The sequence below is a fragment of the Bos indicus genome, chromosome 15 (assembly GCF_029378745.1).
Source record: "Bos indicus isolate NIAB-ARS_2022 breed Sahiwal x Tharparkar chromosome 15, NIAB-ARS_B.indTharparkar_mat_pri_1.0, whole genome shotgun sequence".
Classification (NCBI taxonomy): Eukaryota; Metazoa; Chordata; class Mammalia; order Artiodactyla; family Bovidae; genus Bos; species Bos indicus.
Window position 1 is genome coordinate 27,823,194 of NC_091774.1, and position 24,382 is coordinate 27,847,575.

The window sequence follows — 24,382 nt, forward strand, 5'->3', positions numbered from 1 at the left end:
TCTCTTGGCCCCACCCCTTCCTCCGGCACTTCCGCCAGCTATGCCCACACCCTCCCGCCCCCGCCCCTTCTTAAAGAGGCCTCGGACTCCTCTCGGTGACGTATCTGGCCTGGTTTCCAGTTGCCGGATTATTCGGTCCTGACTTGTGAAGCCTGCTGGGTCCAGGCTTTGCCTCCACCTCAATTCCGGCGTCACTGCCCCCAGGGCGTCCTCTCAGACCCTGGGCAGTTTTATTGATCCTTTGCAATAGCTCCGTAGCACAAGGTTCTAACTATTTGTCCACAAGTCTAACTACAAGAGCCTTTACCACAGGGGCCTGGCCATCCATAGGTATCCCCGAGGAGGTGCACTCAGACCTGGATTTGCTTGGATCCACCTTTGGGCCACATGCTGCATCAGCTCTAGATCACCCTTCCTTAGTCCCTTGATCACTCTCTCCCTATCTGTTCTTCTCACTCCCTATTTCTATCCAGGTAAACCCCTGCCCAAATTCCAGCCTCAAATACTCCTGCCCGGTCATCCCCACCACATTGGACCTCAGCTGACTCACCCCTCCTGGTTTCCCAACAGCCTGGTTTCTTTGGGGGGTAAACTTTCCCTGGACACGTTTCCCCCAGTTCAGTTGCTAAATCGAGGGTGTCATGGGAGAGGTCCAATCTGCAGGCTTATGAGGCCAGACTGAGGTGGGGTTCATGCTGTGAGGGAGTGTGGTGGTGAGAACCCTGTGCCAGGCAGGCTGAGCTGGAAGAATGCTGCCCAGGACGTCCCAAGGGTACAGGACTGTGTGTGCTCGCCCTCTCCTCTTCCTTCCACTTCACCCTCTCTCGATTTCCCAGGGAGCTATAAGGAGCTGGGTTGCTCCCAAGTGGTGAATCTGTACATAGGGAATGGTGGAGGTGAGGGGATGTAAGATTTTGAGGGTTGTCAGTTGAGAAGATTGTCAGTCACAAAAAGAGACATTGTCAAAAAAGAGGCCATTCAAAATCAGGAACAGCAGGGACAACAAAGACAGGCCACCTCAGGAGCCTGTATTTTATGCACACTGTCCTGCGATAATGGGTGAACCATGCAGGTGCAAAGGAAGGGTCTCTAGTGTGCTCAGTTGCGTCTGACTCTCTGTGACCAAGGACTGTAACTTGCCCGGTTCCTCTGTCCATGGGATTTCCCAGGCAAGAATACTGGAGCGGGTTGCTGTTTCCTTCTCCAAGGGACCTTCCTGACCCAGGAATCGAACCCACGTCTCTCGAGTCTTCTGCACTGACAGGCAGGTTCTTTACCACTAGCGTCACCTGGGAAGCCCAAAGGGTCTCTAGCCCAGGCACAAATAGCTGTCAGCCCAGGCAGAGCGGCAGCCCTCCAACAGAACCGGACTGGGAGGGGTCAATGAGAAAGTGCAGCGAGGGACTGGAGGGGGCGATGGGGTGCTTTGGTGATAATGGTGAGGCCACTGCTTTCAGACACAGTCCAAATGAGAGTCACACCAGGCAAATAAGCTTCCATCATAATAAGCATCTATTTCACTTGTGTCAGAAGTCTAGACTTCCACCTGGAAGTCAGGAGGGAGGGGCCAGAGATGGGGAGGGCACACAGTAGGCTCCCCAGAGAGTTTAAGAAGTCCCCATAATTTGGAGGGCTCAGTGGACTGTTTAGATGTAGTGTTATATCAGGAAATCCAGGCTAGGCTCACCTCCCTCCCATCACAACCCACACCATTTGGCCCCACCAGCATCAGCCAGCAGAGATACACACACACACACACACACCATCACAGGTTCCCCTTATCATCTTCTCTTCCTCCCTTCTCTTCCTCCAGCAGAAGCTGTCATGACAACGCTGGGGAGAAAAGAGTTCTCTCTGTGGACCAGCTGTAGTCGTGGCCACCAGGTGGCCAGAAGTGATCAGAACCAGACCCTGGGATAAAGGGACACAGGCCTTCAGCACCATGGCAACAGGCTTACAGTTCATGAGCTCCTACATAGAGTATCTCTTTCCTGCCCTCTCTCGCGACCGCAGAATGGAGCAACTCAGGAGGATTCCCAAATGAGCACGGGAAGCCGGATTTGCAAAGCCTGGTGAATGTAATGCATCGGGATGGGGGAATTGCAGGAGGCCCTGAGGCCTAGGATGACAGCCCTTTGGTTGGCCTCAGCTATCCTGTGCAGGACCCTCCACCCTCTGCCCGAATGGCCCCTGACATGCACATAGCATCTTGTTAGAGGCTCAGATCGCGGGCTCCCCAGAGCGCGTGGACAAGTAGACACTCAGGGCTCTCCCCGATGGCCCGGACTATGGTCGCGAAGGCTGTAGTTGATGTCTTCCCACAGGTCATCGAAGCGGGCCTGCAGCTCGCCCCGGGCCTTGCCTCTGTCGGCTTGGAGGAACTCCGGGGCAAAGGCACTGTGGCCTGGCGGAGGCGGCGCCAGCTGCTGCTGGACCTGCTCAGTCTCTCGGTCAATGGCGTGAGTGAAGGCGGCAATCTGCCGGAAGGTGTCCTGGCGGAAAGCCTGGAGTCGTTGGCGCACCTCCTGGGACAGCACCTGGGGATCCAGTTGAGCCGCTTCCTCCGCATCGTCACCACGGGCGCCAGCAAAGGCGCTGAGCTCCTCGCGCAGCTGGTCTAGGTTCTGCTGGATGCGCTCGTGCAGGGCCTTGGCCTTGAGCGTGAGCTTGCGGGAGAGCATCTGCACGCAGCGGCTGAGGCGCGCGGGGCTGGCGATGGCGTGCGGCGCCACGCTGCGGTGCAGCTCCTGCACGTGATGCCCAATGCCGGACACCAGGCGCTCGGCGTAGGGGTGGAAGAGCGCCTTGACGCGGCCGGTGTGGTGCGCCACGCGGTTCTGCAGCTCCTGCAGCAGGCCCCGCGCCTCGTCCACGCCCCCCAGCAACTGGGCCTTGGTGCCCTCTCCGACCACACGCAACTGCTCCTGCAGCTCGTGCACGCGCAGGGCCACCTGCTCCATCAGCTCCACCGTGTAGGGCTGCAGCTGCCGCCGCAGCCCCTCCAGGTTCCAGCCCACGCGCTCGTGCACCTCCGCCATGTAGGGCTCCAGACGCGCCCGCACCTCCTCCAGCTCCTCCTGCAGCTGCTGCCACATGCCCACCGGGTCGCGTGGGAGCCTGGGAAGCTCCCTCCCCTGCCCGTTCAGAGGGCCCAGCTTTTCCAGGAACTTGTCCATATCGCTGAGGTCTGGCTCAAGTCTTTCTTTCAGGCTCCTGGGGGAGAGGACAGACAATCGAGCCATCAGTCTGCTAGCCCGCTCACCTCTGCTCCAAAGACATCGCTCACTGATCCTCTGGGGAATGCAGGGCGGTGGTCCCAAGCCAACGGCGACTCCTAAGGCAGGCATTACAAATGTGGCAAAGATCAACAATGATCTGAACAGCACACATCCAAATCAACACTGCTCAATTCCTTGTGCACAGAGGCACCTGGACTCCCACATATTCTTTTCGTTCTGGAAGCTGCAACCGGGAGTCCCCTCCTCTGCTCCTTGGCCCCACGTTCCAGCGGGCATGAAGGCAGCAGATATAGAGAAATCAGAGGCGGCTGCCGGCAGAGGGTGCCAAACAGCCCAGGACCGCCAGGATAGCCGGCAGAACTAGCACCGCTCTGTTTCTTCCCAGGTGGCGCTAGCGGTAAAGAACCCGCCTGCCACTGTAGATGTAAAACACGCAGGTTCGATCCCTGGATGGGGAAGATCCCCTGGAAGAGGGCACGGTAACCCTCTCCTGGAGAATCCCATGGACAGAAGAGCCTGGTGGGCTATGGTCCATAGGGTCGCAAAGAGAGATGACTGAAGCGACTCAGCAAGCATGGTCTTTTCCCAGGGAGTACTGGGAGGTGGAGGAAGCGGGCAGCAGCAGCCATCCCACCCTCTGGTGTCTTCTCCCTTCTCCTGCAGCCCTTGCCCTGGCCACTCACGTGGGCTCCCTTGCCAGCTTCTGCTGCTGCTCCACCTTGCCTTTGTCCCCGCTGCTCTGGCTGAAGTAGTCCCAGAAGCCTCTCCGTGCCTCCGTGGGTGAAAGCACTGTGAAGAGGAGGTGAACAGGGGCTGGGTTTCCTCCCTCAGGAACCCCTCAGTCCACCCACACCTCCAGGAAGAACAGTCCACCCACACCTCCATGGAGAAGTCAGTGTTGGAGACTCACGTGAGAGGAGGGCCAGAGCCCAGGTCAGAACTGCAGCCACGCTTGCCATGATGTTCTCTGAGAAGAAAGGCGACTGGAGGCCTGATGCAACTGAAGAAGCAAAGAAGGGACACCTCCCAGGGGACTTGCCCCGGGGGGCCCTGCCCCCAAATCTGTTAACCCTTCCCTGGGGCGTAGGGAGCACAAGCTGTCAGGGCTCAAAAGGACTGACCTAGTTGAACGTGGCTGCAAGGGAAGGGATATCTTCCTGGGATGGGGTGGGATGCTCCTTTTTCATCTCATCAGATCATATGGAGTGTGGAGCTCAAACTGCTTAGTAAAATTTCCCTCCCATCCACTGCCCCCAGACCCCAGGAGCAGCTCCGTCAGCCACTTCTGCCCCCATTCCCCTGCTCACTTATTCCTGCCCCCATTTCACCGTTGGGAAAACTGAGGTTGGGGGTGGAGGGAATAAGAAATTCTGCCACAGTGCTCCAAGAGGAGGTCCTTAGTTCTTAGTCCCCACCCCCAGCTCTGCTCAATCTCCTCCCTTAGGAAGCCGACCCACATCCCTCTGCCCCGGCTGCTCACCTGCTCAGTTCTGGGCACAGAGAGCAGACATTCCGCTTTATAGTCCAGGGCCTGGGCCTCTGGCAACAATCACTCTGAGTAAATACCACGTGGAGGTTCAAAGAGGGATGACCTCAGCTGCCTCCCCATGCTTACCTCCCTTTTCTGGCACCTAGGGAGTTAAGAGGAGAAGGCAATGGCACCCACTCCAGTACTCTTGCCTGGAAAGTCCCATGGACGGAGGAGCCTGGTAGGCTACAGTCCATGGGGTCTCAAAGAGTCGGACATGACTGAGTGACTTCACTTTTACTTCTCACTCTCATGCATTGGAGAAGGAAATGGCAACCCACTCCAGTATTCTTGCCTGGAGAATCCCAGGGACAGAGGAGCGTGGTGGGCTGCCGTCTATGGGGCTGCACAGAGTCAGGCATGACTGAAGTGACTTAGCAGCAGCAGCAGGGGGTTAAGAAGTGCCCTAGTATCTGGGTCCTTCCCCAGTAGAAAAATGCTTCCTGGAAAGTTTTACAAGGAGTGGGCCTGAATTCCTCACGAAAGTTCCCCGTAAACCCACTACCTCCAGCCTTCCTGCAGACCTGCTGGCTGGCCCACCGATAGAGACAAGCCTGTTTGTTGCTGAGGGCCCTGCTCTTACTCAACTGCCCAGAAGCACTCTGTCCCCAAACAGACAGGGACAGTGTCTAGCTGCCAGCCTGAAACTGAGCAGCCCTACCAGGAGCTACTCAGACAGCCTGGGAAGAGCCAGCGTCAGTAGGCTTGAAGACCCACCCATCTCCCACTTTATGAAATAATCCTGAAACAAGCTGGGGGAGTTAGATGTAGTGAGAGGCATCTGGGCCAGGGGACACTGGGCCCAAAGAATGGGAGCAAGAAGAGGATTCTCCCTATGGGGAAAGACTGAACCCTACCTACAGGGCCTCTGAGGAAGAGAAGCCAAAAAGCCCAGACTTCCTCTGGTGAATGCCCCCTCCGTGTACTTAAACACATACATTCATAAACTCCTGACTTTTGCTTCTAAATGTATCTTTTTTTTTTTTATCTGTTTATGGTTGTGCTGGGTCTTTGTTGCTGTGTGCTGGCTTTTCTCTAATTGCAGCAAGCAGGGGCTACTCTTTGGTTGTGGTGCATGAGCTTCTCATTGCGGTGGATTCTCTTGCTGGGGTGCACAAACTTCAGCTGCTCTGCAGCATTTGGGATCCTCTCGGACCAGGGTTCAAACCCGTCTACTGCATTGGCAGGCAGATTCTTTACCACTGAGCCACTGGAGAAGCCCTGTGAATGTATCTTGAATTGATCTCCTCTCCTCCATTTCCACCACTGCCCCACTCCCCTCTCACCTGGACCATATTCGTAGCCCCCAGCAGGTCTCCCTGCCACAGTCCTACCTATTCAGTCTACTCTGCTGTGGCTGTTCCCAACCCAGCCTTTTCTTCTGCCACACAAACCCTTGGCATTCCCTGAGCATGCCACCTCTTTTAGGACACTAAGCATTTGCACCTGCCATTCCTTCTGTTTGAAATATCCCTTGGTGAACTTATATTCATTTTTTTCACTTAGTTTGTATTAGTTAAGCTCAGCTGCAAATGACCAAAAAAAGGAGAAAATGAATAGTTTAAACAAAATGGATTTCTATTTGTCTCTCATGTGAAACATAGACCAACTAAGCCTCCTTCTGTCTTGTTGCATTATCATCTTCAACAAAAGCTCATGTCCAAGTTTCAGCTGCTTCAGCTCCAGCCAACAAGTCTACCTCCCAGCCAGCAGGAAGGACATGTTCCCTCCCTTTAAAGACACATCCCAGAAATTGTTCTTACCACTTTTATTGACACCCCATTGGTCAGAACATAGTCACGTGGCTATACTTAGCTGAAAAGGAGAATGGGAAATGTAGTCTTTATTCTGGACGGCTGTATTTCCAGCTGGGAAAGAGTTGTATTATTCAGGAAGAAGAGAAAAATGCTTTCAGGAAGACAAGAGTAGGTTCTGCCGCACAGCTCCAATATCACTCTAAATGCCCTCTTCTGCCCTCACCCATCTCTGGAGACGGACAATTCCATACTAACCATAGAACATTTTGTATATTCCTGGAGTATAGCACTTACTTGGAGAAGGAAACGGCAACCCACTCCAGTGTTCTTGCTTGGAGAATCCCAGGGACGGGGGAGCCTGGTGGGCTGCCATCTATGGGGCCGCACAGAGTCGGACACGACTGAAGCGACTTTGCAGCAGTAGCAGCAGCATAGCACTTACTATCCTGCAGTGCAATGATTTGTCGACATATATGGGATTTCTCTGAGTACAGGGATTTTGTCCAATTCATCTCCATGTCCTCCTCTTATGTTTGGCACATCACATAATACATAAAACTGGGTGATTGAATTCATTTATTCAATTGATTAAGGAGCTAGGGTTTAGTGATATTAAATGAGTGCCCATCATCACCTAGAAAAAGGTGCAGCCAGAATTGAAACCCAGGTGTTTATCCCTGATAGCTCAGGACAGCACGGGATGGGGCAGAAAGGGTAAGGAGACCAGGAGCTGGTTATAAAGGGCCTTGTGCAAGCGGTCACTAAAGGTTACGTGATGGAAAGATCACTCTGGAAACCTGGAGGACAGAAGGCATGGAGACTGTTTAGAGGCTGTTTTGAGTAACCTGAGAGATGATGAACCCTCTGAACTCAGGCATGGCAGTGAGGATTGGTAGGAGATAATATATTTGAAGGAACTGAAGTAGTGAACTGACAGTACCTGCTGACTGGTTGGATGAAAGAGGTGGAGAGGAAGGAATCCAGGTGTTTCCCAGGTTCTTGGGCAAGTAGGTAGATGACTGCATAACTTGTGTCCATTCAACAGATGAACAGGAATAGTTAAACAAAATATGCTATATACATGTATACAAGGGAATATTATTTAGCCTTAAAAGAGAATGAATTCTGGTACATGCTACAAAAATGGATGGATCTTGACAACACTATGCTAAGTGAAACAAGCCAGACAAAAGGACAAATCTTGTGTGATCCCACTTATACATGGTGCCTAGAATAGCCAAACTCAGAGACAGAAAGTAGATCAGAGGTTATCAGGGACTGGGGGAGGGAGAAATTAACACACATACACCACTCTTCTTTAGATTTTATTCCCATATAGGTCATCACAGAGTATCGAGTAGAGTTCCTTGTGCTATACACTAGGTTTTTATTAGTTATCTATTTTACATATGGCAGTGTCTATGTGCCAATTACCACAATATTTTTTAAAAATCCTTTCTGGTAGTCTAGTGCTTTTTGCTGAGGCTATGCTATAAAAGGTGGCAAGAATACACAAAAGAACTATACAAAAAAAGATCCTGATGAAATTCCAGCTGAGCTATTTCAAATCCTAAAATATGATGCTGTAAAAATGCTGTAAAAAATATGCCACCAAATTTGGAAAATGCAGCAGTGACCACAGGACTGGAAAAGGTCAGTTTTCATTCCAATCCCATAGAAAGGCAATGCTAAAGAATGTTCAAACTACCGCACAATTGCACTCATCTCACACACTAGCAAAGTAATATTGAAAATTCTCCAAGCGAGGCTTCAACAGTATGTGAATCGTGAACTTCCAGATTTCACTGGATTTAGAAAAGGCAGAGGAACCAGAGATCAAATTGCTACAATCCACTGGAGCATAGAAAAAGCAAGACAATTCCAGAAAAACATCTGCTTCATTCACTATGCCAAAGCCTTTGACTGTGGATCACAACAAACTGTGGAAAATTCTTAAAGAGATGGTAATACCAGACCACCTTTCCTGCCTCCTAAGAAATCTGTATGCAGGTCAAGAAGCAACAGTTAGAACCAGACATAGAACAACAGACTGGTTCAAAATTGAATGTGGACCACTGGAGAAGGGAATGGCAAACCACTTCAGTATTCTTGCCTTGAGAACCCCATGAACAGTATGAAAAGGCAAAATGATAGGATACTGAAAGACGAACTTCCCAAGTCAGTAAGTGCCCAATATGCTACTGGAGATCAGTGCAGACATAACTCCAAAAAGAATGAAGGGATAGAGCCAAAGCAAAAACAATACCCAGTTGTGGATGTGACTTGTGATAGAAACAAGGTCCGATGCTGTAAAAAGCAACATTGCATAGGAATCTGGAGTGTTACATCCACGAATCAAGGCAAATTGGAAGTGGTCAAACAGGAGATGGCAAGAGTGAACGCCAACATTCTAGGAATCAGCGAACTAAAATGGACTGGAATGGGTGAATTTAACTCAGATGACCATTATATCTACTACTGTGGGCAGGAATCCCTTAGAAGAAATGGAGTAGCCATCATGATCAACAAAAGAGTCCGAAATGCAGTATTTGGATGCAACCTCAAAAACGACAGAATGATCTCTGTTCGTTTCCAAGGCAAACCATTCAGTATTACGGTAATCCAAGCCTATGCCCCAACCAGTAACGCTGAAGAAGCTGAAGTTGAACGGTTCTATGAAGACCTACAAGACCTTTTAGAACTAACACCCAAAAAAGATGTCCTTTTCATTATAGGGGACTGGAATGCAAAAGTAGGAAGTCAAGAAACACCTGAAGTAACAGGCAAATTTGGCCTTGGAATACACAATGAAGCAGGGCAAAGGCTAATAGAGTTTTGCCAAGAGAACGCACTGGTCATAGCAAACACTCTCTTCCAACAACACAAGAGAAGACTTTACACATGGACATCACCAGATGGTCAACACCGAAATCAGATTGATTATATTCTTTTGCAGCCAAAGATGAAGAAGCTCTATACAGTCAGCAAAAACAAGACCAAGAACTGACTGTAACTCAGATAATGAAGTCCTTATTGCCAAATTTAGACTTAAATTGAAGAAAGTAGGGAAAACCACTACACCATTCAGGTATGACCTAAATCAAATCCCTTATGATTATACAGTAGAAGTGAGAAATAGATTTAAGGAACTAGATCTGATAGACAGAGTGCCTGATGAACTATGGACAGAGGTTCGTGACATTGTATAGGAGACAGGGATCAAGGCCATCCCCAAGAAGAAGAAATGCAAAAAAGTAAAATGGCTGTCTGAGGAGGCCTTACAAATAGCTGTGAAAAGAAGAAAAGTGAAAAGAAAGGAGAAAAGGAAAGATATAAGCATCTGAATGCAGAGTTCCAAAGAATAGCAAGAAGAGATAAGAAAGCCTTCTTCAGTGATTAATGCAAAGAAATAGAGGAAAACAATAGAATGGGAAAGACTAGAGATCTCTTTAAGAAAATTAGAGATACCTAGGGAACATTTCATGCAAAGATGGGCTCAATAAAGGAAAGAAATGGTATGGATCTAACAGAAGGAGAAGATATTAAGAAGAGGTGGCAAGAATACACATAAGAACGGCACAAAAAAGATCTTCACGACCGAGATATTCATGATGGTGTGATCACTCACCTAGAGCCAGACATCCTGGAATGTGAAGTCAAGTGGGCCTTAGAAAGCATCACTACGAACAAAGCAAGTGGAGGTGTTGGAATTAAAGTTGAGCTCTTTCAGATCCTGAAAGATGATGCTGTGAAAGTGCTGCATTCAATATGCCAGCAAATTTGGAAAACTCAGCAGTGGCCACAGGACTGGAAAAGGTCAGCTTTCATTCCAATCCTAAAGAAAGGCCATGCCAAAGGATGTTCAAACTACCGCACAATTGCACTCATCTCACATGCTAGTAAAGTAATGCTCAAAATTCTCCAAGCCAGGCTTCAGCAATACGTGAACCATGAACTTCCCGATGTTCAAGCTGGTTTTAGAAAAGGCAGGGGAACCAGAGACCAAATTGTCAACATCCGCTGGATCATGGAAAAAGCAAGACAGTTCCAGAAAAACATCTATTTCTGCTTTATTGACTATGCCAAAGCCTTTGACCGTGTGGATCACAATAAACTGTGGAACATTCTGAAAGAGATGGGAATACCAGACCACCTGACCTGCCTCTTGAGAAACCTGTATGCAGGTCTGGAAGCAACAGTTAGAACTGGACATGGAACAACAGACTGGTTCCAAATAGGAAAAGGAGTTTGTCAAGGCTGTATATTGTCATCCTGCTTATTTAACTTATATGCAGAGTACATCATGAGAAACGCTGGACTGGAAGAAGCACAAGCTGGAATCAAGATTGCTGGGAGAAATATCAATAACCTTGATATGCAGATGACACCACACTTATGGCAGAAAGTGAAGAGGAACTAAAGAGCCTTTTGATGAAAGTGAAAGAGGAGAGTGAAAAAGTTGGCTTAAAGCCCAACATTCAGAAAACGAAGATCATGGCATCTGGTCCTATCACTTCATGGGAAATAGATGGGGAAACAGTGGAAACAGTGTCAGACTTTATTTTTGGAGGCTCCAAAATCACTACAGATGGTGACTGCAGCCATGAAAGAAAGCAAAAGATGCTTGCTCCCTGGAAGAAAAGCTATGACCAACCTAGATAACATATTAAAAAGCTGAGACATTACTTTGCTGACAAAGGTCCATTTAGTCAAAGCTATGGTTTTTCCAGTAGCCATGTATGGATGTGAGAGTTGGGCCATAAAGAAAGCTGAGCACCAAAGAATTGATGCTTTTGAACTATGGTGTTGGAGAAGACTCTTGAGAGTCCCTTGGACTGCAAGGAGTCCCAACCAGTCCATCCTAAAGGAGATCAGTCCTGAATATTCCCTGAAAGGACTGATGCTGAAGCTGAAGCTCCAGTACTTTGGCCACCTGATATGAAGAACGGACTCATTGAAAAAGACCCTGATGCTGGGAAAGATTGAAGGCAGGAGGAGAAGCGGATGACAGAGGATGAGATGGTTGGATGGCATCACCAACTCAATGGAAATGTGTCTGAGCAAGCTCTGGGAGTTGGTGATGGACAGGGAAGGCTGGCATGCTGTAGTCTATGGGGTGACAAAGAGTTGGACACAACAGAGCGATTGAACTGACTGAAGCTATAAAGTATACACTTGATTGTCTGAATCATCATCATCACCACTGTTTCCAAGGTCTTTTATGTGGTGCAGAGGAGACACCTGGAACCACATTTCCCAGAATTCCCTTCTCTCTGTGGGCCTAGATAAGAGTCACCAGTGTAAGATGCAAGGGTAGAGACCATTATTCTTCACTGGTTGTTGCAGGCAGATACACAGCCAGACTTGGAGTTTAAAGCAGCTTCCAGATGACTTTTTCTTCTTTTTAAAAATTTTTTTGTTTATTTGTTTATTTATAGCTGTGCTGAGCCTTTGTTGCAGCTCATGGGCCCTTTGTTGCTGTGTACAGGCTTTCTCTAGTAACAGCGAGTAGGGGCTGCTCTCTAGTTGCGGTGCTCGGGTTTCTCTAAGGCAGCGTCTTCTCTTGTTGCAGATTATGGGTTCCAAGGTGCCCAAGCTCAGTATTTGTGACGAACAGGCTTGAGGCATCTTAGTTCCCAGAACAGGGATCGATCCTGTGTTTCCTGCATTGGCAGACAGATTCTTAACCACTGGATCACCAGGATAGCCCCCTGGGTGACTTTCTTAAGAATCACTCTCATTGGCTTTGCAAACTAAGATAGTTAGGTGAGCTTCCCATTTGTAGGGGCTTCCCTGATAGCTCAGTTGGTAAAGAATCCACCTGCAATGCAGAAGACCCCAGTTTGATTCCTGGGTCGGGAATATCCGCTGGAGAAGGGATAGGCTACCCTCTCCAGTATTCTTGGGCTTCCCTTGTGGCTCAGCTGGTAATGAATCCACCTGCAATGCAGGAGACCTGGGTTTGATCCCTGGGTTGGGAAGATCCCCTGGATAAGGGAAAAGGTACCCACTCCAGTATTCTGGCCTAAAGAATTCCATGGACTGTATAGTCCATGGGATCACAAAGAGTCGGACACAACTGAGCAACTTTCACTTTCCCATTTGTAACCACTTACAGGTGAGTTTTTGAGAATCACTCCTTCTAGAACTAATTGAGATGGTCACTCCTTCAGCCCTTCCAACAGTTTTATCAACCTTTAATTTTCTACAATATAGTCTTTCACACTTGAAAAACTGAGTGGCTTCTGTTTTTCTGGCCAAACTAGAATAATACAGTACGTAGATGCAAGACACACCCATGCTTCCCTGTTTGATGATATTTTATAGTTTTAGTTTTTAAAATGTTTGGTTTGGTTGCAGGTATTTGTATATGTGTACATGTTAGGTGTACACATATGTGTGTGGAACCATTTTATTTTCTCTGTGTATTTGCAAAACACATAGGGCCAACATAGAAAAAAGTAAATAAATAAAACCTCTTGTGAAAAAAATTACACTTAAAAAAGAAAGGCCTGCAAGGGATTAGTGCCTTAGCTCCTCAGTGTTATAGCAACTCTGATTGGTCCAAGGAAGTAAACAGACATTGGGAGGCTATAATAGGAGGAAAGACAATGAGAAATCACCGAGGGAGAAGGCCTCGAAGTGGGCCTCGAGGGGGAACTGGAGGCCAGGAAGTGGGTCTGGGTGGAGGGAACGGCCCCCACTGGTAGCCATAGGGTGGAGGTCATGGAGGGCCAGTGTATCCATCCGTTAGGGGGCATCAGTAGAGGAGGTCCATGCATACCATGCGGAGGCATAGGACTGGGAGACCCACAGTAGAGCCAAACAGAGGCCCCTGGCGGGGGTGGGGCATGCTCATGAGAAGATGTCAAGGCTGACGCATCCCAGGTGGTGGTTGGGGTGATGGCTGCCCTCCAGAGCCAGGGGGCCCAGCATGGGGCTGTCCCAAGCCGTGAGGGCTATGGTGGACCAGCTGCATCTGAGACATCTCTAGATGGAGCATCCCACCCAGTGGGAATGGGTGAGGATGTGAGTGTCCGTGTCCAGGATGTCCAGCCCCTGGGGTTCCCGCTGATGGGGGACCATGTCCTCCAGCCCCAGGAGGCATAGGTGGGGGGGCATGACTGGGGATATCCTGAGTGGAAGGGCTCCAGGAGGCTGTACTGGGGGTGGGACAGAGCCAGAAGGAGGCATGCATGGAGGAGGAAGCCCAGACCCCAAAGATGATACCACAGGATTGGACGCAGAGGGTGGAGGTGGTGCATCGGCAAACAGCTGATGAGGGTGGTCAGCCTGGGAGAGTGGTTCTGTGCTGCCACAAGTCTTTCAGCTGCTGAGCCATGGCACTCACCCTTGGAGTCCTTCTGTGTCCTCCCACAGCGATGGGGAGGTTATAGAGGTACTGCCCATTCATGGCTCAGTCGCTGGATCCAAAGCATCGAATGAAACTGAACTAATAAAGGCATGATCTTCGGAGTTGCCTGTGTCAGGGTCCCACATAACCTTGGGAGTTTGCAAGATGAACCCATAGGCACTTAAAGTATCATAAAGCAACTTGTCATGGATCTCTGGGTCCAGGTTCCCAATGAAAATGTTGGCCCCCACATCCAAGTTTTTGCTGTGAGCTGATGCCTTCTTCACCTGTATTGGCTTCCCATAGAGTTTGATCATGTTCATGATGTTTATGGCTGAGTCAGCATCTTCCTCACCTAAGAATTCCACAAAGCCATAGCCTTGGTGCTGACCAGTGACTCTATCCTTTGGCATGTGGATGTTGACTACTGGCCTTGCCTGGAGAGAGAGTTCTCACAGCAGTGGTTTACTAACCTTCTCATCAAGGCCCTCCTTGTGGCATCCTTGGTTCCACTTAGACAGAGATTGGCCTAGTGGCCATGGTGGAAAAGCTCCCGCTGCCTCCCATTTCAATATTTTTTAAGTTTTTTAAAATATATAAACCACTTTTAAAGTCTTTATTGAATGTGATACAATATTGCTTCTGTTTTATATTTTGATTTTTTTGCCTGCAAGGCATGTGGGATTTTAGTTCCCTGACCAGGGATTGAACCAACATCCCTTGCATTGAAACATAAAATCTTAACCAGTGGACCAGCAGGGAAGTCCCTAGGAGCCATTTTAAATAATTGTATACGGAGTGACACTTCACACTAAATACTTCAACATACATCTCCTAAGAATAAGCACACTGGACATAAACAGAATACCACTATCACACTATGAAGGTTAACATAATTCTTCAATATCATCTCATGTACACCACATATCCAAGTTTTCCCAGTTCTCTCCAAATGGCTTTTATAGCTGTTTTCTCTCTCTCTGTCTTTTTTTAAAATTCAGGATCCGACACACTTCCTCAGGTTGTTATGTCTCTGTATTCTCTTTACATTAAGAACAGTATTCACCAGCCCAGACACGGACTTCTTTTGAAGAGTCCAAAGAAGATGATATGAATTTAACTAACTTCCTCATCATTAGATTCAGGTTAAACATTTTTGTTCAGGTCTTTGGATTCAAAACCCAATACCCTAAAAGTTCTTACTTATAGAAGAAAACAGCTAATACATGTGAATGGAATACTGTAATTTTTCTAAATTGCTATTTTGCAACCCTCAGGGAATATTTGATTCAGGCAAGGTTCATCAATAAATGCTAAAACCATTAAATGAAACATTATTGAGGAAAGGAATGCATACATGCCTTCCCCACAGATTATGTATCAATCACTAAACTTTACTTTTGTAGTGGGGAGAAATCTGGTGGGTTATCTTAAACAAGTGATCATATTTAACATCATCAAATAGTGGGACAAGCAGATTTTTTGATAATACAACAAGGAGAGTCAGATAACACTATGAAGTGTCTTAAACCAGATTATTTCCACAAAACTTGTTTGTTTCCTTGTCTTCACTGTTTTCCTGTTGCATAGCGTGTGTGTGCTTAGTCGTTCAGTCGTGTCCGACTCTTTGTGATCCCATGAACTGCACCCTGCCAGGCTCCTCTGTCCATGGAATTCTCCAGGCAAGATACCGGAGTGGGTTGCCATTCCCTTCTCCAGGGGATCCTCCCAACCCAGGGACTGAACCCAGGCCTCCCATATTGCAGGCAGATTCTTTACTGTCTGAGCCACCAGGGCTAGCTGGGTTTCACAGACAGCTGCACTTTTGGAAAAGAGTTAGCCATCTGTTTTTTTTTTCCCTCCAGTCCAATAATTGACAACATAACCTGGATGTAGAGTTAAAAAAAAAATAATGTATATTTATAAAGATGAAAAGGTACCTTGTTCTTGGACTTCCTTGGCGGTACAGTGGATAAGAATCCATTTTGCAATGCAGGGGATATGGGTTCGATCCCTGATCCAGAGAGATCCCACATGCCGTGGGGCAACTAAGTCCATATGCCACAACCACTGAGCCTGTGCTCGTGGAGCCCATGAATCGCAACAACTGAAGCCTGCATACCCTGGAGCCCATGCTTTATAGCAAGAGAAGCCACTACAGTGAGAAGCCCACACACCACCACGAGAGAGTAGTCCCTACTCTCTGCACCTAGAGCAAGGCTGCGTGCAGCAACCAAGACCCAGAGCAGCCAAAAATAAATAAAATAAAAATAAATAAATATTAAGAGGCATGAAGAACAGAGTTTGAAGACCCAATATATTCCTACTAGGATTTCTGCACAGGTAACACAAACACTTTAGAACAGGCAATATTCAAAAGATGATGACTGAGAAATTTTGAAAATTGAAGAAAGTTGTGATCTGAATCATCATATATAAGAAGCATCCTGAGTCTTGAGTAGGATTAAAATTAAATGAAAACAAATACAAATCAAGACACAGTATAATGAATCTGCAGAATATCAAAGACAAAGTATCTTAAAACCAGCCAAAGAGAAAAGACTAATTATCTACAAATGAAAATTATTAAACTCTCAGCTGGCTTATCAGCAATATATTTTCAAGGGACTGAGGTAAATGAATGGCCAACTAAGAATCATACTCAAGTAAACCGTTATTCAAGGGTAACAGGTTAATTTCAGAGAAGGACTTTTATCACTGACAGATCTTCATTCAAAGAACTACTCAGGGACTTCCCTGGTGGCTCAGTGTAAAGAATCTGCCTGCCAATTCAGGAGACATGGGTTTGATCCCTGATCTGGTAAGATCCCACATGCTGCAGAGCAGCTAAGCCCATACGCCACAACTACTGAGCCGGTGCTCTGGAGCCCAAGAGCTACAACTACTGAGCCCACGCGCTGCAACTCCCGAAGCCCACTTGCCCTAAAGTCTGTGCTCCACAAAAACAGAAGCCACCGCAATGAGAAACCAGTGCACCGCAACTAGAGAAAAGCCCACGCAGCAGTGAAGACCCAGACTAGCCATAAATAAATAAAAATGTTTTTAGAAAGAACTACTCAGGATCTGAAATGGAAACAGACCCAGAGAGAAGTGGGATACAGGTAACATGGAAGCAATAAACAATGAAATTAATAACTGTTTAGGTAAATTAAAAAAACATTAGTGATTTTACATGTATTTATATAAATATGCATATGTATATATTTAAACATACATATAGTTAACCAACTTGAGATGAGTCTTTTATAACTAAAAATTGGCAAAATATTAGAAATTTCATATAGTTCAACCTAACATAAAACATTTTTATGGGACTTCCCTGGTGGTTCAGCGGCTAACACTCTGTTCTCAATGCAGGAGGCCCAAGTTCGATTCCTGGTCAGGGAACTAGACCACATGCCGCAACTAAGACCTGGTGTAGTCAAATAAGTAAGTAAATGTATAAAATTTTTTAAAACACATTTTTATGAGTAGTTTTGTCTCTCTTATTCACTGTTGTATTTCCAGTGCTCAGAACACCTCTTGCCACATGGCAGGGAGCCTCAATAAATATTATTGATGAAGGGACTGCTTAAAAGGAGGTGTTGGAAGCAACAAAGAAAATATTAGACCAAAGTAGTGTGGAAAGCGGGAAAGGAGAGGTCAAAGTGAAAGCTTTCTTCAGTCTTTGCATTATTCAGAAAAAAGATAAGAATATTGATTATCTTTAGACTTTGTTAAGTCAAACAGAAAGATTAAAATTTCAAGGACAACCCATTAAAGAATACAAAGAGGAGATAACTTTCAAACTAGCATATGGGAAAAAGAGGCTAAAGAACATCAGATTGACTTCCAGTAAAGGCTGATGGATTGATTACATGCATTAGTCTCTGCTCTTTTCTCAAATCCCAATAAAATGTCACAGAAGTGCACTTTAAAAAAAAAAAAGCATAAACCCACAAAGAGAATAAGAGACAAAAAAAGGAATTTTGGAAGCTGGAAGACCTGTAGATAGTCAGATGATAATAACTGAACACACCTGAGAAGATGGATTTTGAAGCAGCAGTGGAGAAAGTTCAGGAAATCCCCAGATCTGTATCACTAAACTCCTGAAAGCTCAGTCATTAGCAGCCACAGATTCTTTTCAGCTGGGTTACTGTCCTTCCCCCAAAGCAGCAGGAAGCCAGAGGTTTATTCTCTGGAAAGAGTGAAAGAGCAGGTCTCTGGCCTGGGGAAAACGAGATATTCTTGTGGCCAGGATTTCCATACCTAAAAACAGAGGATTTAAGTAAAACTTTATATATTGAGTTATAAGACTCCTCTCTCCACACACTATCCTTCCTTTTGGCCAAAATGTTGGCCTGTTTGGCTAAAGCTAAACTGAAGGGAGACTGGAACATTCTCCCTGTGTAATTAGACTAAGCCAATAAAATATTAATAGGCCTAAAGACACACTAGAGGGGTTTTGTGGTCAAGATGAAACACTATTAAGTAACCCATGGACTCAAGGCTTCACATCAGCTTCATTTTTTCTCTTCTAATTTACCATGAAATTTTTCTAACATATAGAAAACTTGAAAGAACAGTACAATGATCACCCTAATACTCTCCATCTAGGCCCAGTAATTGTTAACATTTTGCCATATGGACTTCCTCTCTCTATGAATGTATTTTATATGTATGCTTAACCCTTTGGAAGTTGCAGGTAGCATGTGCTTTTCCTGTAAACAACTTCAGCTTGCATATTCTAAAAATTAAGGACACTCTCCTACAAAGCCATGATACTCTTATCATACCTAGGAAAATTAATAATAATTCCATAATACCATTGGATATACGGTCTATGCTCAAATTTTCCCATTTTTCATTTAATAAGCTTTTTATTATTGCTTTATTATTTTCTCAGTCAAGATCCAATTAAGGGGGCGGGGAGGGATAAATTAGGGTTTGGGGATTAACATACACATACCTATGCTATGCTATGCTATGCTAAGCCACTTCAGTCGTGTCCGACTCTGTGTGACCCCATAGACAGTAGCCTACCAGGCTCCCCCGTCCCTGGGATTCTCCAGGCAAGAACACTGGAGTGGGTTGCCATTTCCTTCTCCAATGCATGAAAGTGAAAAGTGAAAGTGAAGTCACTCAGTCGTGTCTGACTCTTAGCAACCCCATGGACTGTAGCCTACCAGGCTGCTCCGTCCATGGGATTTTCCAGGCAAGAGTACTGGAGTGGGGTGCCATTGCCTTCTCCGTACACATATCTACTATATGTAAAATAGATATCAAGGACCTACTGTCAACAGGGAACTCAACTCAATATTCTGTAATAATGTACATGGGGAAAAAATCTGAAAAAGCATGGATAAATGTATATATATATATATATATAACTGAATCAGTTTGTTGTATACCTGAAACCAACACAATATTGGAAATCAACTATACTCTAATGTAAAATCAAAATTAAAAAAGAAGATTCAGTCAAGCTTCATGCATTGCCCCTGGTTGTCACTAGTCTTCAGTCTTCACTAAATTATTCCCACATTTTAAAAAATGATGTTGACTATTTGAAAAGACCAAGCCAGTTGTCTTGTAGAATGTCTCATATTCTTAAACTGTCTGATGGTTTCTTTGTAGTGTCATTAACCTTGTTTCTCTGTCTTCTGTATTTCCCATCAATTGGAATCCAACTAAAGACTCAGTTATGTTCAGGCTGTGTTTAAAGTATTTCTGACAAGAATGTGCTAAAGAGAAGGCAGGAACTTCACATTAGATTTCATCCAGAGAAACACAGTGTCCAGGTGTCCACTGTTAGTGATCCTGTTTCATCACTTGTCAAGATGGTGACTAGGAGGGCTCTTAGTTGTGAAGACATGCTGTTTTCCTTTGTCATTAACATATGATCCCTTGGCACTCTGTTGTTCCTTGGCAACCTGATGAATTAGCATACATTCAAGATCTTTCTTTGAAATGATTATTTCATTGGAGGAGCTGCAAAATGGTGACTTTCTACCATTTATTCTACATGTGTTAGCTGACATTCTATAAAGAAAAGCTCTCCCTTATCAATGGGGGTGAACTACAGTTCTTCCTGAACATCAGGGCAAATGCTTAACTATTTCCTTTGGTCAATTTATAGAAGAAAGTGAAAGTCACTCAGTCATGTCCAACTCTTTTCAAGCCCATGGACTATATAGTCCATGGACTTCTCCAGGCCAGAATACTGGAGTGGGTAGCTTTTCCCTTCTCCAGGGGATCTTCCCAATCCAGGGACTGAACCCAGGCCTCCCACACTGCAGGCGGATTCTTTACCAGCTGAGCCACAAGGGAAGCCCAAAGGAAATGTTTAAATATTCTCCTCAGTGGTGGTAAATTAAATTTTATCTTTATCTTTTGGTTGTCACTTTGGACTCAAGGAATTATTTTCTTTTTCAATTTTTGTGACAATTCACAGTCATTACAATACAGTAAAGCCACATTTGATGCTCAATCTCTTCTTAGAAATTTGGCTAGTGTGAGCCCTTTCAAGCTCCTCCTGTGTTCTTTTAACACATCCCATTTATAAGTCAGGGTTCTTTAGAGAAACAGGACCAATATCTAAAGAGATTTATTATCAGGGATGCTGAGAAATCCCACAATCTGCTATCTGTAAGCTGGAGATACAGGAAAGCTGGTCTAAACTCAAAGGTCCAAGAACCAAGGGAGCCAAGAGTATAAGCCCTGGGATGAACTCAAAATCCCAAGAAAAGGAGATAGAGTGGGGGTGCTGATTGTGTTAATCCCCAGTCCAGAGTCCAAAGGCCAGGAGCTCCAGTGTACAAGAGCTGGAGAAGGTTAAAGTTCCAGCTCAAGCAGAGAGATGGAATTTGCCCTTCCTCTGCTTTTTTGTTTTATTCATACCCTTCAGTGATTGGATGATGGAGTCTTCTCTGGTGGTCCAGTGGCTAAGACTCTGCGCTCCTAATGGGGGAGACCTGGTCTGGGATATTAGATCCCACATGCTGCAACTAAGATCAAAGCTCCTGAGTGCTACAACTAAGACTCAGTGCAGTCAAATAAATGCTTAAGTATTTTTTTTTAAAGACTGGATGATGCCTACCCACATTGGGGAGGGAATCTTCTTTATTTACTCCACCAGGTCAAATGCTAGTCTCTTTCAGAGACAGCCCTACAGACGCATCCAGAAACAATGTTTACCAGCTATCTGAGCATTCTTCAGCCAGTCAGGTTGACACTTTGAATGCTTCCTTGATTTCTGATGCAACGAGATTTCCCAAGCTCACCTTGTCCTTAGTTTGCCCCAGGTCTGGATCAGCCATTTCTGCAAGGGACTTGGTTTGTTTTAGTGAAAAATGGTATTTATGAACCAGGTTCCAGTGATTAGCATAGTGTGCTCATTGCCATTGGGTTGTCTTTGCTTGTAGACTCTTGTAGTTAATGAAAGGTATGTGATACAGGAAAAAATTGATGACTTCATATAGATGTTTATAATTCAAGTTTTTAATTGCAGGATCTTTCTTTTAAAAGATTGTTTTATTCCTTTTCTCTTATGCATTAATTTGCTTTAAGCTATAATACACATAAATAGTTTCTTTTAGTTTATCATGTCTTTTGACGTTCCTTATTGGTAGAAATTTGATCTTTTGTCCTGCAAAATATTTTTCTTTTAGTTTATCAACATCTTTTGACGTTGCTTATTGGTAGAAATTTGATCTTCTGTCCTGCAAAATATTTTTATTTTTGTATAGTCAAATTAATCTTTTCATTCACTACTTTTGGATTTAAAGTCATAATTAGTGTGTCACTACTCTCAAGTTATAAAGTGAATCACTTATATTTTCTCTTTAGTACTTGTATGTACTTGTATGTATCTCTCATGCATTTGAAGTTTATTCATCTCATTTATCTTTCATGCTTTTGGAGTATATGGTATGAGGAATGAATCCAACTTTATCTTTTCCCAAATAGCTATTTAGTTGTTTCAATGCTGTCTCCCCATTAATCAAGAGCTAATGTTTCTCACATACTACATTTCCATTTGTTCTTGGACCTACTTCTGGACTCATCAGTCTGTTCTACTTGTTTGCCTATTCATATGCCAATACCAGACTGTTTTACTTTAGAACTTTGTAGTATGTTCTATGAGCTCTGTAAGAGTTTCCCACTTACAAGCAGACCATCAAGAATCATAGTACATCTAAAGAGAGTCTCTCATATGAAAAACGTGGGCCAAAATAAAAAGTAGAAAACAGCAATGTACAGAAAGAGAGTCTTTACAGGGAGAAGAAAAGAAAAAAGGAAAAATGCAGAGAGATGTAAGAAGAGATATTTTAACCATAAAACCAGAAAAGAGTTTTTCTTTCAATGACAACATGGATGGTCAGGGGGAAAAAATAGCTCTTGGAAATTTTAAAAATTACGGAAATAAAATAAATCAAAATAAACAAGCCAAAACACAATAGGAGGATTACAACATAAATAAAGTTGGTAAAGATGAAAATTTAGAATGTGAGAGAACCAATCCTGGAGCTGCAACTTTCAGACAATAAGAGTTCCAGTAAGAGACGGATTAAGGGAAACTATCAAAGAAGATACTCAGGAAACTTTCTCTGAACCGCAGGAAATGAGTTGCTAAATGGAAAGGGCCCATTGAGTACTCTCATGCCTAGTGCAGGAATTGCAAACAGACCCACACCAGAGCATGACCACAAAGAGAAAGAGAAGATGTTATGGGACGCAAGTTCCTGGGCCTGACTCACAGTGAGGCCAAACAGATGGAAACGATGGAGTCTGGAGCAGCGGAAGATTTATCGCAAGAGCCAAGCTGAGAGAATGTGTGGCTCATGCTCAGAAACCTCAAAATCCCCAATGCTTTGGGGGGACAAGCTTTTAAAAGCAAAATAAGGGTTAGGGGCTGCAGGGTGTGACTTTCTTCTGATTGGTTGGTGGCAGGGTAACAAGGGCAGTGTTCCAGGAATCTCGTGCTCCGCCTGAAGTTACCATCCTCCACCTGGGAGCTGACTGTGACTCAGATCATGAGCTCCTTATTGCCAAATTCAGACTTAAATTGAAGAAAGTAGGGAAAGCCACTAAACCATTCAGGTATGATCTAAATCAAATCCCTTATGACTATACAGTGGAAGTGACAAACAGATTCAAGGAATTAGATCTGATAGACAGAGTCCCTGAAGAACTATGGATGGAGGTTCATGACATGGTACAGGAGGCAGTGCTCAAGACCATCCCCAAGAAAAAGAAATTCAAAAAAGCAAAATGGTTGTCTGAGGAGGCCTTACAAATAGCTGAGAAGAGAAGCTAAAGGCAAAGGAGAAAAGGAAAGATATATCCATTTGAATGCAGATTTCCAGAGAATAGCAAGGAAAGATAAGAAAGCTTCCTCCATGATCAGTGCAAAGAAAAAGAGGGAAACAATAGAATGGAAAAGACTAGAGATGTCTTCAAGAAAATTAGAGATACCAAGGGAACATTTCATGCAAAGATGGGCACAGTAAAGGACAGAAACGGTATGGACCTAACAGAAGCAGAAGATATTAAGAAGAGGTAGCAAGAATACACAGAAGAACTATACAAAAAAGATCTTCATGACCCAGATAATCATGATGGTGTGATCACTCACCTAGAGCCAGACCTCCTGGAATGTGAAGTCAAGTGGGCCTTAGGAAGCATCACTACGAACAAAGCTAGTGGAGGTGATGGAATTCCAGTTGAGCTATTCCAAATCCTGAAAGATGATGCTGTGAAAGTGCTGCACTCAATATGCCAGCAAATTTGGAAAACTCAGCAGTGGCCACAGGATGGAAAAGGTCAGTTTTCATTCCAATCCCAAAGAAAGGCCATGCCAAAGGATGTTCAAACTACCACACAATTGCACTCATCTCACATGCTAGTAAAGTAATGCTCAAAATTCTCCAAGCCAGGCTTCAACAGTACATGAACTTCCAGATGTTCAAGCTGGATTTAGAAAAGGCAGAGGAACCAGAGATCAAATTGCCAATATCTGTTGGATTTTCAAAAAAGCAAGAGAGTTCCAGAAAAACATCTATTTCTGCTTTATTGACTATGCCAAAGCCTTTGACTGTGTGGATCACAACAAAGTGTGGAAAATTCTTCAAGAGATAGGAATACCAGACCACCTGACCTGCCTCCTGAGAAATCTGTATGCAGGTCAGGAAGCAACAGTTTGAACTGAACATGGAACAACAGACTGGTTCCAAATAGGGAAAGGAATACATCAAGGCTGTATATTGTCACCCTGCTTATTTCACTTCTGTGCAGAGTACATCATGCAAAATGCTGGGCTGGATGAAGCACAAGCTGGAATCAATATTGCCAGGAGAAATATCAATAACCTCAGATATGCAGATGACACCACCCTTATGGCAGAAAATGAAGAAGTAACGAGCCTCTTGATGAAAGTGAAAGAGGAGAGAGAAAAAGTTGGCTTAAAACTCAACATTCAGAAAACTAAGATTATGGCATCTGG

At 45.1% G+C, this 24,382-nt stretch overlaps 1 protein-coding gene and 1 pseudogene across 1 annotated transcript; both read right to left on the minus strand.

The window, feature by feature from the left end:
- Positions 1-1,489: 1,489 nt before the first annotated feature.
- On the minus strand, positions 1,490-4,720 carry APOA5 (apolipoprotein A5). The gene is made up of 3 exons (XM_019975195.2): positions 4,150-4,720; positions 3,923-4,028; positions 1,490-3,213 (listed from the first exon to the last, which is right to left on the minus strand). The coding sequence occupies exons 1-3, from the start codon at positions 4,196-4,198 to the stop codon at positions 2,262-2,264; spliced, it is 1,107 nt and encodes a 368-aa protein (XP_019830754.2). The 5' UTR covers positions 4,199-4,720; the 3' UTR covers positions 1,490-2,261.
- Positions 4,721-5,714: 994 nt separating this feature from the next.
- Positions 5,715-21,197, minus strand: LOC139176165 (splicing factor 3B subunit 4 pseudogene; annotated as a pseudogene).
- Between the last annotated feature and the right edge of the window lie 3,185 nt (positions 21,198-24,382).

Excerpts from the sequence above, each read along its gene's own strand:
- APOA5 (XM_019975195.2), bottom strand. The coding sequence starts at position 4,198 with ATGGCAAGCGTGGCTGCAGTTCTGACCTGGGCTCTGGCCCTCCTCTCA. Across the intron at positions 4,029-4,149 it reads GGCTCTGGCCCTCCTCTCAC|TGCTTTCACCCACGGAGGCA; the intron begins GTGAGTCTCCAA and ends TCCTCTTCACAG. Across the intron at positions 3,214-3,922 it reads AAGCTGGCAAGGGAGCCCAC|GAGCCTGAAAGAAAGACTTG; the intron begins GTGAGTGGCCAG and ends CCTCTCCCCCAG.